Here is a 16,356-nt window from a genome sequence, read left to right as displayed (position 1 = left end):
CCATGGTAATCACCTCCTATAGTATGTAAAGATGGATTTCTGAGATGTGAAAAACTCTCAGATCCAAATGATATCCAGTCCATACACAAAGGGGAAGAGAAGTGGAGTGAAATGCAAAGAATGTTTTTTGTAAGCTTTTGTGCGATTTTGCGCTACACTCTGTGCCCAAATTAAATGTAGTAAATTGTAGAAATAATTGGACACTTGAGAATGCCGAGAAAGAGACACGGGACTGCATATTTTTTCAGTGTGTATGTGCTCCCCTCTGTCTTTCTGTGTGTCTGCGCCTCCACAGCTGCAGTCTCTGGTGTCATGTTAACAGTAAGCTCTGCCTCTCACATTCCTAAGACATGCCTCAGCAAACTCTCACCTCTTACTCCGACCTATTAACCGTCAAATCTTAGTCACATGTTCTCAAATGTCTGAAGCTACATTGTTGTCTGTTGTACTCCCTTTCCATCATCCATTTTCATTATTTTCTTCCCTCCTCCTCCTCCTCCTCTCAGCTCCCTGCCTGTATGAGATCCCACCAAGACAAATCAAGCTTCAGACTAGACCATACCTGAAGAGGTTTTTGTGTGTGTGCTGCGGGAAAATGATTTACTATTAGTGATCTCCATATGATTGTTTCACCAGCTACGCCGACTAAATGCCATCAGCTACTGTAATTCTTCACTAAGATTGCAGATAACGTGCTTGTTTTTAAGAGTTGTGAACGCAGCAGCTATTCACGCTCAACAGACCGGCAGCCTCCTCCTGGTTTCCTTCATCCATTGTGCTGCAACACCCCATCAGCAGGCCTAAAAGTCTCCTATTGTATCCCCACCCAAATCGAAAGAATAGACCCTCCTTTTTTTCCCGGGAAAATCACACGGCCTCCCACTTCCATACAAGACTGACTGAACTACACCAACACCCCACACCCCCAGAGTCGTTCCCCGATCTCATACAGGGTTTAATGAAGTAGCACTGATCCCCTTTGTCTGGGTGTGTGTCCCACAGGGAATCAAGCTGCATACACAAGAAGGGAGGGCATGCTTTATGTTTGTATGGTGGTCTGGCAAGGGCAGAGTTCACATGGCCCACGACCACGAGCAGCACCGCATACAACAAAAACATCTGCAACTGTTGATGCTCTTAGATTCTGCCTACAGAAATTTTTCTTGAAAGATTTTTCAGATGGTGCGGCCAGTTCAGTTTGTTCTTTGAGGATTCATTTTTTATTTCTTGTTTGTCGTTATCCTGTCTGGAAGCAAGGCTCACTTAAACTGCCACGTGAAATGTTTAGAACAAACTGGAATAATAAGTCAAACAAGGTCATCCTGCCAAGATCCCAACTGGGAAAACGGCAGTTACACTCGCAGGCAATACAAAACAAGCTGAGTGACATGAGTAAAATTCTGCCATCTTTTCTTTTTTTCAAAGGCTAAAACAGTTTGTGGAATATAACCACAAAAAAGGGCGTTCCCTAATAAAGTAAACACTTAAATACCAGATAAACAAAAGGTAGTAGGGTGAGGATGCCTACCAGGTAAATTACATTTTAATGGTTTTGATCAGTTGGAGTTTCTCATAATGAATCCCTCCCTTCACAGAGTTGTGTCAGTCATTACCAAAGATTCACTCACATACACAGAAAGTATGGATGAGCAAAATCGGGCGAGGACAAGTGGCTGATGCAGGCAGATTAATTGAAGCAGCAGCAAGGACATGATGGGGCTTGAAAGGCAAGATAAGACTCAGGAAAGAGGATGAAAATGAAATACGAGCTCTACAACAGCAGATGGAGAGTGGAGATAGGAAACCCCCACTTGAAATCCCGTCGGTTGACCCAGTTTTTATACCTGTCCAGTTTGAAACGCATGCACATGCGCAAGGACACTGAGCGCAGGTGATAATGCCGCAGTGCAGCACCCAGTGGTGATGAATAGTATAGACCTCATATCTTGTGCTATTTGGCACACAGATGGGAGATGGAAAGGTGGATTAATGTGATACTCTGACTTGAGAACTGAAGATCAGGTTAATAGCTCCCTGGAGCGACGTTTCACATTCCTCTCTTCCCCATATTCATTTTCCTCCTGTCTTACTAGCCTTCTCAGCCTGTTCCTCAGGTGATGCAGAAAAGATCTCCTCAATCACTACTGTCATTGTATGTGCATGTGACCTAGTGTTTCACTACAGATACCCTGATACTACTCAAAGAAGCTGCCAGCTGCATTCAGGTGTCTCATCTGCTCATAAGTGCTGATTATGCCCTGTAGCAGCAGCCTATGGTCCAAAAAGTAAGGCATTAGTATTCAAATAGCAAAATGGTTGCAGATGTGGACAGAATTTGCACATCTGCACATCTTAGTGAGTTGCACAACTCACTAAAACTCAATGATGGAAACAAATGTCAGTGGAATTTGGTGAAAGGGACTGCTGATAGAGTCTGAAGTTAATATTGCAGAAGCTCTGCAGGCTTTCAGGCCTGTGCTTCATGACTCAATAACTCCATCTAGTGGCGATATAAGTAACTGTAGATAAGGGAAACAGCATTAATTGTTGTTTCAGCCTTTCACTCATTGTTGATGTCAGTAGCAGTTGAGAGGTTTTGGGGTGTGACACTAGACACTAGAAAGCCTTGTGCCAATTCTTCTCAGCTCCAGTTCAAGGAGAACAAATGTATACCTAAGTAACCAATTTTCTCTACCTATGTGTCTCTTGCAGTTGCGATGAATATGTTACCCAGCTGGAAGAGATGCAGAGGCAGCTGGCTGCAGCAGAGGACGAAAAGAAGACCCTTAACACTCTGCTGCGCATGGCTATCCAGCAGAAGCTGGCCCTGACACAGCGTCTGGAAGATCTGGAGTTCGATCATGAGCAGATCCGCCGGGGAGGCACCGCAAGCCGTGCCAAGGCACGAAGCAAGGCCGCCAGCACCGCCACCAACAACCCCCACGTAAGTCAGAGTCTCACCTGCTCTGGCTCCGGCCGACCAGAGCACAACAATGCTGTGCCCAATGGCATTCTGGGAGGCCCTGTCGTCTTCTGCAGCGAGAAGTACAAGATCTACTGCGATTGAGAGGCGGCTTAAACGTCTGCATGGACTGCTGTGTACAGAGGGGAGGGGGGCCGGACCCTCCCTGCCTTAGTGTTAAAGAGCCCCACTCGCTCGCTTAGCTCTCTGGCCAGCCTACGCTCCTCTAGGGACTGCTGTGTCACTAACCAGCTGCTCGTGTGTGCTAGTGTAAACGCTTAGGGGAATGCAGATGTATGTACAGTGTGCACTAGACGTTTGGACTGTAGTAGACATATCTGGCATGTGGTTTAAAGGGCCCTGGTTTTATTGGGGGGGCTTGTGGATATTATGGAGTGTCTATTCTTTCCGTTGTCACAGTGCTGTACATATGATGTGAAAGGTGGCAGCTTCTGTGCTTGTGGGTTTCTTGCCTGGTAACAGAAACACATTGTGGGGGGTGGAGGCTTGTAAAGATGATGTCTCTCTGATAGTCTTCTGACTTAATGTGACATCCTCTGTTCTTTGGCTTGTCTGTCGGCATTGGTGCTCCTTTAAAAAAAAAAGCCCCCACCTCTCTCCTTCCTGTCCGTCCTGGTCCAGGACCGACCGGTGCCCAGCAGCACGCTTTTTAATCAAGTGACTCTTTAATGTTTACAGCAAGAAAAATGAACTAAAATATGCAAGTTCCCTCTGCTTTGTGGCTAGGGGAGCATAATATAATTCTACGTATAAATTCAAAACTCAGAAAGGGGTTTGTGGTTTTATAAAGGAATTGTTTGGGCAGAAAAGGAGCACCTGTGACCACAGGTGTTTATTTCAGGATCATTTTAAAGCTGTGATGCTAGCACACCAATACAATACGGTCAGTAGAATCGCATGGCTTTGCAGCTGAAAATGCTTATGAGCTTTTTTAACTGTTTTTCTGTAGTCGGGTGTGTGGTATGAGATAAACTCATGTTCTACAGGGCTCTACATTGTAAAAACAAGAGTTAATCAATTGGTGAATGATGACATGCAGGAGGGCTTCGATCTGTGTTCCATGTGACCCACTACGTTGCGATGGATTCGTTCAGAGCCATATTACAAGAGAAAGTTAAAATTCTAAATTAAGTGCACTTCGGCATAGGTGCCTCAGGTTCCTACTTCAGTTTAAATGGATAAAATGATTGCTGTGAACAGAGATACAATATAGTTTTGATCAAATGATTATTTTCTAAATACTGAGCAAATCATGGAAGAGCACAAATCAAAAAAGGTCCTCACTTCTGGAAAATGAAATTGCAAACGAAACCAACCGTCCACTCGGCAAAAGTGCCTGTCGATTCAAACACTTGATATTTTTCTCTATCTGTTGATGTAAAGCCCTGTCCTTGTGTGTCAACTTGAACTAAAACGTTGTTTTTCCTTCTCTCTCCCCCTCCATTTACCATCTCCCTGTTCTACTTTTGGGAAATTGCTCAGAAGTGACAAATAATTTCACGAGGTTATGTGGCCAAAAAAGCCCTTTCCTTGCATTTCTAATCCTGTGTCTTGTTGCGTGGTCTCTATAACGACCTTCTCTCTTGTAGATTGTCAGCAGCTTGCTCCCCCAGCATCGCCACTCACCCTTTAACTAGAATGAGGAGTTGTGGGAAAAAATTGCCCTCTGAATATTTTTGTCAGGTAATGTCCTCGCATACGCTGTGTTGCCAGTTTCTGCCTGTGTGTGTAACTCAGTGTTGAAGTGAAGGGCCCTCGGGTGTGTATTATGTTTTTAACCAATGCTGATGGAGGGCTTTTCACCCCTCCCCCCCTATTTTTTTAATGTTTTTTTTTATGTTGTTTGGCGTGTGAGGACAAAACAATGTACTGTTTTTAGTATTGACAATAGCTTTAAATCCTTGCGAGCTAGTATTCAGCATATATTGAAAATATAAGTGGGGCTTGTGTTTGATAAATCCATGTACTGCTTGTGGATCATAGACACATAAGCTTCATGATGCTAAAAGCAGGGTTGATGTAAGGAAATCCTGCAAGATTTCTAAAATTTAGCATTTTCTACGACTACAAAGCTGTATTTAAACTCTATATTCTTAATACGAACATGTTCAGGTTGCGATCTTGCAGGATCCTACTACAGTATTCCTTTCTCTCAAAATGGAGTGACCGTTTATTAAAGTGTCAGCGGTCAACCCTGCTTGAATGTGCATCCGTAGCACACAGCATGGAGACAAAGCTATCGTACACATTCGAGAAAAAAGAGCAAAACAACCTCCTTAGAGGTTAGTCACGCTTATGTTTGAGATTCACTTCGCATACAAAGGCGATGCATTCAGTTTTATATCAGTTTGCGCTGACAAAGAAAAAGGTTTTGGGGAGTAGAGGAGGGAGACATACTCATGTTGTAAACCAGCTCCCGACAGAGGAGATAAGAAAGCCAGACATGCTGGTGAAGAAAGCCAGATGTCTGGCTGAGAGCTCACTCTGATACTGTGATGATAAAGGAGTCCAGGATTTTCCTGAGGGAGAAACTCCTGTTGATATTTGGAGAAAAAAGAAAAAATTGACAAGTAGATGCTCAATCGACCAGATGGCATTGATTCAACTTATTTGAGCACCTAACTCTTTCCCTTGTACATGCTATGTGGATTCACTGCGGAGTAGATAGATCTCAGGATGTGATTGTGACTAGAATCCCCACTCCCTAGATCTAGGAAATCAGTGTCTGACTTATCCGGTGTCGTTACAATATGCCACCTATAAAACTCCGCCTACCTCTTCCTGCAGGCTCCTCCCTCATCACCTCTAAGTTTAACTTCACACGATGCATCTTGTTTCTGATTTATTGTAAGCCTGCATGTCAGAGCATAACTCATTTTTCATTAACTTGCATGGCATTCGAGAAAGACCCATCTCCTTTGACATGGGTGGTGAGATGTGGCTTCTGCATAGTCCTACGAATAAAAGGTCATGGTACTTGTGAGTCTATGGCTTCCTAACTGCACCTGCCGGTGTCATGTTTGCTTTCACACCAGCTCCCCGTGAAACCCCCGTGTGGCAACATTTGGTTGGCTTGGAGCTCCTAACGTCGCCCTCTGCTGCTTTGACTAACCACAGCCGCCATCTCCTCCATCTGTGTGGCCTCAGCTGCTAACCTTGTTAACAGTCGCTCTCAAATGACCAGGATGCTAATGACGCTGATCATCTGTTTGTTTCTCCATTTTGCAGTAATTTACAGTAATTCTGCGCGGACGACGAAGTGCCAACGCAAGGTCCTCTCTATCGCGGCTGATTGAGTTTGGCGAAAAAGGGTTAGCGCTGTAGGCTATTTGAACATGAATAAAGAAAAAAAATAGGAAAAAACACTGCAAAATCAGCAAAAACAAAAGTGAAAATGCTGAATAGCAACATATTTTTTCAGTCAGAACACTAAAATGTGGCATATGTTAGATTGACACTTGGCCTCATAGATATGCATCGCTGCTGGAAGCACAATTCTCACAAGTCCAATGAACTTGAAATTCTGAACGTAAGATTGTGATTGGCTAATCGAACCCTCCAATGAGAAGCCAGGGGATGTGTGGTCGTTTCTCAGTGTAAATCAACAAGGTGTTTTGTTTGGTCTCATCTTTTTTTTTTTGGTTTGTTTGTTTTCTTTTTTCTCTTTTTTTGTAGTTTTCTTAATTTGTGCACTTTCATTATATAGGAATATGATAAACTATTATTAACCTTATAGGAAAGCATGGTAGTACTATGGTTTGTGAGTTATCCACTGTAGGTTACAGGATTATACAATGTACTCGTGAATTATCTGAATTTCAGTAACAGATGCTATTTACTCGAGTAAATGCTCCACAAACCTGCTATTATGACTCTGTCCACAAGACTTTATCCATCTAATAATCATTTTGAACTCGTTTTGCTACATGCTACATGTCATGCTGTTGGTTTTCTTTTATGTTTGTTCTACTGCCATGTTCTATACAAAAATCCAGGGTGATCAAATTCTGGGGTTTTTTCATGTATTTATTATTCCTAGGAATAGTTCAAAATGATGCAATGAAACTTGACGACGCTCTGACTCAAATAGGTAAGTTGTGTTATGGGAAAAATTGGAGGGATGCGATAAGCTTTTCCTAGCATCTTACCGAGGGCGTTCCACTGAAACGCGATCACTGGCCTTCAGAATTCTCTGCAAGGGCGACAATTAAATTCCAAATTGGAATTGCTTCATTCTCTCTTTGTTTATCGTGCCAAATCTTGGTACACCGTTTAGGTCGAAAAGAATCAAGACTCGGACAGAAGACAAGCCGTCACTGAGGAAAGTGTCGCTGGGGCTACCTTTGTTTTTTGCTTTGTTTAGTTCTTCGTTTCTGACCAGTAGTGCCTTTCATTGTTTCAAGGGAGAATCTTAGATTAGTATTTTATTTGTCTTTTTATAGGCAAGGACTTTGGGTTTGAATTAACTGTGAGCAGCAATAAGCGCAAAGGGGATTCCCCCCCTCTTTCTGCACGAGCGAGACGATAGTTTTAAAATTAGCTCAGTAACACTGAAATTGTATTGAATTGTGCAGGTCAGTGATCCGATCAAGAAATTCAGGGGTGAAATGGTTGTGTTTTGTTTTTGTTTTTTTTTAAACTTTGGGAACCAAAATAATTCCTTTGGCCTCCTGTTATTGAACAAAAATGCTCCACGCATCTGTAATGTGTTGGGGTGGACCAGTGTCCCATTGGAAACATCGACGTATCTCTAGCTTTGTTTGGTGAAGGTCACGTGACATCAATAGTATCGTTGAAAAAAAAAATGTGCAGGGAGCGCATTTTACCTTTTCTTTTTGTCCAATTTGTTTGTTTTGTTTCTGTTTTTGTTTTTTTATATTATTCTTGAATCTTTTTTTTACTTCATCTTTAAATATTGATGTTTTCAGGAAACAGAAAACAAAATATCTGCATCAACAAGCTTGAATCGTGCCATTATAGCCAATTGCTTGTTTGTTGAGGCGTTAAAGTTACCAATATGGAAGAGAAGACGAAAAACAAAAGTGCAATTGAGGAAGTGTTTTTACATTTTAAAGGTTTTCTGTTTGCTGGAAGCTATAGCATTGTGATAATAAATTTAGCAGTGCGAACTATTGTCATATTGTGTTTCAGTATTGATCCATAATAAGAGTTTGATATCTTTATATGAAATAACGACTTCACCTGTATGTTTGGTATTTATTTGACTCGTCATGCAGTACTGTATTCTTATCAATAATGTGCATTATGATTAGTGGCATATTGATAAAAGCTAAATGTCATATGCATGTTTCTCAGTCATGGGACCTTTACACAGAATTGAAAACAAACAGGCAAACTTTTATCGAGTGTTATGAAAAAAAATTGAGAAGAAAAAAAATTTGTTTTTGAGAAGCATTTGGGGTCTGATGTATTACTGCTGAACTAATCCTATGAAAGTGTTTTGTTTGTTTTCTAGCTGAGAGGTGTTATGGCTGTGTAAGGGTAGTCATACTGGCTAAAATCAATAAATGTGACCTAAGTTCCAAAGTGTTTTGGTGTCGTTATTATTTATAGCTCGTGCACAGCAGGGGCAGATAAAGGGTTAATCAGGGGAGTGTATGCTCTGCAGCACTGGTGTGTCCTCAGAGTATTCCCAGCTGGAAGCCTGGGGAAGGGGAACTTCCCAGCTGTCTCCAGGACATGATTACATTTCACACAATGCACAAAAAGTCCTCCACCCCCCTTCCCAATCCTTGTCCCTCTGTCTTTTCTCTGCTGTCTCACTTAAATCTTGCTCCTCCCCCTCCCTCCTCTGCCTCTCTCCATTTCCCTTCTTCCCCCTTCCTTCAGGATATACGCCCACACACTGATCGGACTCGGTTTCTTTTTGACCTTTGGTACACCCAGAATTTCCTGTCCAGCCTCTGGGGACCGGCTCTCCGACCAATTAATGCTGCACTGATTTACAAGGGTGGAGAAATGATTTGGGGCTATTTCAACAGCAGATTTAAAAAAATAATAATTTAAAAAGCCTATGAGCTTGAAAAAGCGCAGTGGGATTTGTTTTTCTTGGTTCTTTTAAACGTTTTACCTCTCATCTGGAAGGCCTGTTCAGTTCTGGAAATGAAAACAAGAAAAAGAAGTCCAGTTGCTCTGAGACAAGTTCTTGAGATTACAAAGGCCCGGATGGCTGAGAATCTACACCAACAATAGATTCAAAAGAAATGCCCAAATCTTCATAGCCCATATGCAGAAGATTTAACATTCACTTTAAAATTTCTGGCTGAATTCTTGTGCTTCCATTTAAAATGTGCAGAGGATTGGCCCTCTGACAGTAAAAAGCTGAAAAACACAAAGAAAGGAGACGTCGTACAGACTGTTAAACCATTAGAACTTGCTGATTCCAACCTCCTGTCTGATGTAGCCTTATCCGTCTTATCAGATAGAATTAAATATCCACTTATGTAGCTTTGATCAAGTACTCATCAGAAGTAGCAAGAGTGGAAGGCTATCCCCACTTACCCTTTGTTTTCTATCAGTTGTTTTTAATTGCTCCTCCTTGAGCTTGTAGCAACAACATAGAAATCCCTCTCCTATTAATATTGAGTTATCAGTTAAGATAAGTTCAGTAAGTTCAGTACACAGCTCGGTTCAGAGTGTTGTTGTAAACATTTGTAGTATGTCATGCCTTCGTGACAGGTTTCTGACAGCTGATTTTTGCCACTTTAATTAAAAGCTGATGGTTGAATTTTTTCCATATTAAATATATCTTCTATCAAGTCAAGCTTGTTGCTCACAGGAGAATTATTCCAAGCAGTTGATCCTTGTGTATATTTTCATACATCAGAGTTCTTGAATATCGCAGTATGCATCTCTCAGATCATTGCCTAGAGGCCTAATATGATTTTTACCTTTGCTCATGAAATACGATCTCGCTTCCAAACAGAACCCATGAGTGGGATGGATTATGTATGTATATATATATATATATATTTATATATATGTATATATATATATATATATATATAAATAAAAAAATAATAAAAAATTAAAAAAATAAAATAAAAAAAGAGCAGATAAAGATACTCGTCTTTTTATAAATAAGTGAAGCTCTCCCTGAAACTTTGGCAACGAAGCCAGCATTTAGAACCCCAGCTCTGACTAATTAGACCAGTAAATGGGGAAAGAAAAAAGGAAATACATGGACAAATTGGTAATATAAGAATAAAAAAGATGGCAAATTGGAGCAGCAGAAGTTGAAGGAACTATTTTTTATAGTTTATCAAAATAAAAATGGAAATGCTTAATGCACTTTCCATGACTTATGTCAATTCAGCTTGAAGTCTGGAGACTTCTCTCCTTACAATGTGTAATCTCATGACTGCTAATCTGCTGGGGATATTATAGATTAACCCTGAAATCAGCTGGGCGAGGAATCCATCATGTCACCTCTGCACACTGCTGGGATTTAGCACATTTAAACCAATTGCTACCACTTGCCATATGCCGGGCTGTCTGACTTTGAAAATTAGAGGAATAATGTGAGCCGGGGAAGAGAGGTCAATTCACTGACATCACCGTAGCAACTGTAATGGAGCTTTTGTTGGTGCCAGTCTTCTCTTACATCCATCTTCAACTGACGAAAGAAATGTGGGTCACAGCCTTCATTCCATGGCACAAGTCCTGCTCCGTTAATCTGCAGGTGCTGCAAAATCACTCGGGACAGAGGGGGGTTCGTGCTACAGAGCAGATGTTCCATATCTCAGCTAATGCACTTCTAAACTACACCACTTGGGGTCCCTATACTACAACTGTTGACATCCTTATGACCAGCATGAGCTCTGATAAGTAACTTAAAAGGCTATTATTTGCCTTAAAAGAGAGGCCCAGTGTTTGTTTGTGCTCACAAAGAGTCGTCTTTATGTGTATTCGCCAGTGCCGTCATGTGATAAATCCATGTGGAGCCTGAAGCAGTAGACAGCAGGGATCAGCTGGTCTGAATGAGCAGCATCTATCACCAACAGCACACATGCCTCACATGGACCGGTTTCAAATTCACACAGATACACATATTTCTGAAGAGCAAGAATAATGGAATTGAATATGTTAAATTTATGACCTGTGGAGAGTGAGCTCAGCCTCATTCCTTACTCCTGACAGTGGACACAGAGTGTGAGTGTCCTCCCCACTGATGCACATGGATCTGCGTGTCTTATCTCCACACAGCTGTTGGTCTCAAAATGGCAGCTTTGCCTGTTTCAACTAACAGATGGAGTGTTGATTCAAGCAGTGTGAAGCTTTAATTTGCACCTGAAACGGGGTGAACAAAAAAAGACTGACACCCCATTCCAGAGTGTGATCAGTCATATTATTGGTGAATTTACACGGTGTTACCTTCAGATAAGTGTAAAAAGCTCAAGGTAGTTCATCTTACACATATGCGTTGACTTTCACACCCATCGTTCTGCTTGGATGCTCATCTTCCACTCCAGTTAGAACAGTCTTAATTGTCTTGTATCTCCGGTAGTCTCTCACCTTTTCCCTTCTGTTAATCGTGTTCCCTTTTCTCCGCCTCCTTCCTCCCTCTTTCTGAATGCTGTTGTTTCTCTCTGCTCTGTTGTTGTGAGTGGACCAGCCCCAGGAGAGCGGAGCAGAGGATGTATCCCATAGAGCTGTTTGGTGCTCTGCTTTCTGTGGACCAGCATGCACCAGTCAGACTGACAGGCTCTGGGCCCCCAAGTCTATTTTAAACACAAGTTCAATCACTCGCAAAACACTTTGCCTTTCATAATCTGCACTGATGCAATCACAATTCATCTCTAAAGTGAAAAATTTAAAGTGGTAGAAGTTTACATCAAAAGAAGAATCTGTTTTTAATTTCTGTTTGCTTGTCTGCAATGTGCAAGTTGGCTAAACAATAAAATGTGGTGAGGCAAATGGAACAGCTTATTAGAAGGGAGCAGAGGTCAGGGAAGTGGCCCTCTGCCTGGCAAGCAGCCATACAGGCAGACATCAACTTTAAAGACCCCACGTGTCTGTGTTAATCAGAGCCCGATCAGAAGTGTGCAGCAACAGCGGCAGCTACAAAGGGGTTAATGGTGCATAGCTGAATAGACACAAGTTTCAAATAGATGGGGAGGAGGGGTGTGTGTAAGCAGACACAGAGGGGTATGGAGGGTTGGCAGCCACATGCTCCAGAAGATTAGCTGAAATGTTTAATTAAAAACATTGCTGGTATACAGTAAAGCAAACTTAACAGTAAATGTGCTTAAAAGTACAAAAGGTTTAAGTTGAGGTTCTATTAAGGCCAAATACCTTTGGAAACAGCTGCGTTAATCTTGAACACTTGGATAAACATGGTCAGAGACAACAGAAAATGATGGTGTATGACTATGGCAAATCCACAAATTCAAGCGTTGTTTTCTCCCTCTCTCAGTTAAAAATTATTTTCTAGAGTGATCCACCGAGACAGCATTCGCTGAACAGGCCAGGAACTCAAGATAATGAGTTAAAAGATCAGGGGAAAGCCTGAGCAGTGACATGGAAACCCAGTGCCAGTTTTTGTTCCAGGATCTTTTTCCACACTAATGGGCAGATGTGGAGTTTTCTGAGCTGAGCCATCTATTGAAACAGGCCTCTTCATCCTTTTCATGACTTCACGTGACAGCCCATGTCATGCCTCTGTGCCGATGGGCATGTCATGGCTGAAAAAGCAGCAGTGTACAAAAATAGAAAACATGATGAATTAAATTAGAAGTTCAAGTAAATAGAATGAGCGGCCCGGGTTGTGTTATCTGCTTCAAGTTAAGTTGTTTTTAGGATCATTTTTAGCTGGGTTTTTTTTACCCATTCGTTTTCTAAGTATTTATTCTAGCGCTCAATGGATAGGGGGCTGGGGGGTGTCGCGCTCACGCCAGCAGCGCGGGACCGCGCATTTCTCTTCTTCTTTTTTTTTTTTTTTTCCAGCGGCACAGAGAGGAGAGAGTTCTGCTCCTGGAGAGGGAGAAGAAAGGGCTACATAGAGGACTATGCTGCTCTTCTTCTGCACAAAAACCGAACCGGATACCATCTCTCATGCCCTGTAGAACACAATGAAGTGTCCTTAGTCGCTCCGTGTGTTTTTGTTGGCGAACGAAAAAAGAGGAGCTCTGAAGTGCAAAGCGCTCCTCTGAGTCGACTTTAGTCCACGGTACGCTGGAGCCGCCGCTGTTGTCGGCTCCTCCGAGGAAAGGACGGGTTCAGCAGAGAAGGATCTGAGAGCAACTCTGTGCAAAAATGCAGGGGGTTTCAGCGACGGGTAAGTGAATTGCCCGCGGCTCTTCCTGTCTGTCTTTATTAAAAAAAAAAATAACTCTGAGGTTTTCTTAAGTTTCCAAATGGCTACCAGTAGTTTTGCGCACAGGACTTGGATTCCAAAATGCTTTTGCCAGCTGTCAACAGGACAGCTGCAGGCCCGCATCTATTTGGCACCAACTCGGCTCAAAGAGTTGCTTTGCTCGTTAGGCGGCTTCTAAAACACAACAAAAAGGAGCATTAATGCTGTGGCGACTTGGAAGCTTGAGCTGAAAGGGCAAGAATAGGAGCAAAGCCGTGCCAAACCCTGACAGAAAAGGCCTTGACCTCAGTCTGATACAGCGCACCCCCCCCCCCCCCCCCCTTCTGAGAAATGTATATAAAGACACACTTTATCTCTGCAGTAAGTAAGCGGGAAATCAAACAGTGACCACAGTTTTTGACAGTGATGATAAGTAAAGGACTCGTGCACTTCTTCAGTGTCCCTGTGAGGAATGTGATTTGAGTGTAGGAGTGTGTGTGAGGCAGAGCACATTGCATTGGAGGTCTGTTAAAAGTGTCTTAAAGTCTGCCCATCGGTCTTTTGTGTGGTTTTCCTCTCAGCATTGTGGTGCAGATGTATTTTTAATGGTGTGAGAAATTCATGAGAACCTAACATGCACTGCTGTCCCTCCCCTCCCCTCCATCTTTCTGTCTTTCTTTTGTCGAGAGGTGTTATTTATTTGCCAGTTTGTGGATGTTATCGCTTGTTATCTCCACTATTTCACATGGTCCTCAGAAGACAGATCGGGCTCAATAGTCCTGTCAGCCAACCGTCTGAATGAAACTCAATGGAAAATTAAGCTGCATCTCAATTTCTTTCACGCTGGACTCCGAAACCATGAATTGGAACCAGCTTGTAGACAAATAAGGGGGAGGGTATTAACAGGGAGAGAGTGAGAGAGATGAAGTGCTGATGGGACGATATCAGGCTGGAGCAGAAGGGAGCTATGCAGAGAGAGAAAGAGACTGTGTTTGTTGTGAGACTCAGGGGAGGAATCGATCTGCCGTCCTCCTGGCTGACTTTCTTTTCCCTGCAGTTCAGCAGTGTATCGTTTCTCTCCGCCACACACACACACACACATTCATTCCCAAGGCCTTGCTCTTTTTTTTGTGCTGGTCCCTCTTTCTCTCCCACACTGTCCCAGATCAATGTCTGCCTCCTCATCTCTCCGCCTGCCTCTAGCCCTCCTATCTCTCCAGCAGGCGCACACACACACAGCTATAGTTGTTGTTGTGATCATATGAAATATTTCTTCTTTTCCCTTTCTGATGCCCCCCCCCCCCCCCCACCCACCCACTGTACTTCCACATGGGAACCCTAACCAGCCAGCGCACTCTCTGCTGCTTATTTTTGTATTTACGATGGGAGGGTCACAGAGGTTACAGGCTGCTAGTATCGAATCATTGGAGAATCTATTATAATAAACCACATCACAAATAAACTGCAGTGGGCTAGATAGCGTGCCTCCCAGTTTGAGGTCCACCACAATCCTCGGACTTGTTTTTCTAAACCTTTCCGACTAACTTTACTCATTACTGTACGTCTCGCTAAGCAGTGGGTGGATGTCCCCACCACAAATGCAGGACAGTGGCGGTGCATGCGTGGCAGCGACATGCATGAATGGACATCCTTTAGTTATTTATCATGAACAAAAACTATTGGGGCCTTTCTCTGTTTAATGGAGCCAATGTAAACGTTTCTCCCTTTTGCATTAGATAAACACAGAGCACAGGATCCTGTTTGAGAACAGGATGGTGAGAATATTATCTGCCAAGCTGAAAAAGGGGGCCACAACAGTTTGCACGGCAGGACCATTGTTTAGTTTTGCGATGATGTAGACCTCAAAATGATCCATGCAATATAATGTATTGTCCCAGTGGGAATTATACGGTGACAGTTCGAGGGATCAACTTTTTCTCCTGAGTGTTTAGGAAGGAGTGGTGCAGTCAACGAGGGCCATACAACCCTGACTGTCTTGTTTATCCTAATGGCTGCAGTCTGTAGATGATGAAGAACTGGTCCCGCTGCGACAGCTCATAGAACACGTGACCAATGAAAAGTTTTGTGGTCAGGGGTCAGCAGCAGAGTACGTTTTTTTTTACGTAAAACCACAAAACGCGATGCCAGAACCAAGTAAACGCACACGCTCAATGTTGTGGTTGAGCAGGTGTAATTAATTCAGAAAGTAATGAGCAGGGTATTAAACTAGCTCGATAGTTAGCTACTAACATTAGCTGTAGAAGTCCAGCTCCAGCAGTTATAAATCTTCTAAGATCTAATCCGTGTGCACCCAAATTGAACATTTTGAAGTTTTTCGCCTTTTCAAATTGCTCAGAATATCACTATTTCTTCTTCATCCAGTGAACAGGGATGTGTGAATTTGCTTATCTGGCAGCACACTCCTCTCCACCTGCCAGCAGCTGACACCGGCCTTCGCAGCCTCTTATGCTCTTATGTGCAGATTATATAACAGCTAATACGTCTGACATTTCTTACTGTCTACAAAGGCTTATATTCATGTATGTGAAGGGCTTAAAGCAACAGATAATATTGGTACCTAATTTATTTGTTAGGGCCTTTATCAGTGAAATATCTGAGACTACTTTCAATAATGCCAGTCCTGTAGCTACTAACAAATCCCCTACATCTTTCTACTGCTCCAGCATCTCATGTCTTATCTAGTTATGTCTGCGTAAGATAGCATGACTCTGTTTCAGGGCCATTGGGAAGCTCCAGGCTCTTTCTTCGCCGTCCTGAGTGTCACATTGATTTTCCTAATGGTGGTCATGTGTGTGTCCTGCTGTTGCAAAGAGTTCCTCAAACCCGATATGTGGAGTTTGTTTTAGCAAGTGGAAAAGAGGCTGGCGAAGGGATGGCCCATTTTTCTGATGGGTGTTTCTTTTCTGCACTGCAAAAAGAGTTCTCCATCTATAGTAAGGGGTGTGCACAGGGGGCGGTTTTCAGTTGCTGAGCTCAAGCGTGCTGTACGGAGCATAAACGCTTCCATTCCAGATGTCTGTCCAAGTCATGTTACGAC

The 16,356-nt window shown here is 42.7% G+C and overlaps 2 protein-coding genes across 7 annotated transcripts in view; both read left to right on the top strand.

Moving 5' to 3' along the window:
* Positions 1 to 8,530, top strand: part of LOC140272408 (protein bicaudal D homolog 2-like) — a 39,240-nt gene extending 30,710 nt beyond the window's left edge. Inside the window, exons 10-12 of one of the 4 annotated variants that reach the window (XM_072367842.1) lie at positions 2,713 to 2,944; positions 4,573 to 4,666; positions 6,212 to 8,530. In XM_072367842.1, coding sequence (XP_072223943.1) covers positions 2,713 to 2,944; positions 4,573 to 4,620 — 280 coding nt within the window. In that variant the 3' untranslated portion in view covers positions 4,621 to 4,666; positions 6,212 to 8,530. Of the gene's footprint in view, positions 1 to 2,712 lie in introns of all 4 variants that reach the window. The other 3 variants (XM_072367843.1, XM_072367841.1, XM_072367840.1) reach the window with 3 other exon arrangements.
* Positions 8,531 to 12,964: 4,434 nt separating this feature from the next.
* fgd (faciogenital dysplasia) overlaps positions 12,965 to 16,356 on the top strand; it is a 52,842-nt gene continuing 49,450 nt past the window's right edge. For 2 of the 3 annotated variants that reach the window (XM_072366217.1, XM_072366215.1), the window contains exon 1: positions 12,966 to 13,280. In XM_072366217.1, coding sequence (XP_072222318.1) covers positions 13,259 to 13,280 — 22 coding nt within the window. In that variant the 5' untranslated portion in view covers positions 12,966 to 13,258. Of the gene's footprint in view, positions 13,281 to 16,356 lie in introns of all 3 variants that reach the window. The other variant, XM_072366216.1, reaches the window with a different exon arrangement.

The sequence above is a fragment of the Leuresthes tenuis genome, unplaced genomic scaffold (assembly GCF_036924035.1).
Source record: "Leuresthes tenuis unplaced genomic scaffold, fLeuTen1.0.hap1 SCAF_16, whole genome shotgun sequence".
Taxonomy (NCBI): Eukaryota; Metazoa; Chordata; class Actinopteri; order Atheriniformes; family Atherinopsidae; genus Leuresthes; species Leuresthes tenuis.
This window is presented reverse-complemented; position numbering and strand designations above follow the sequence as displayed.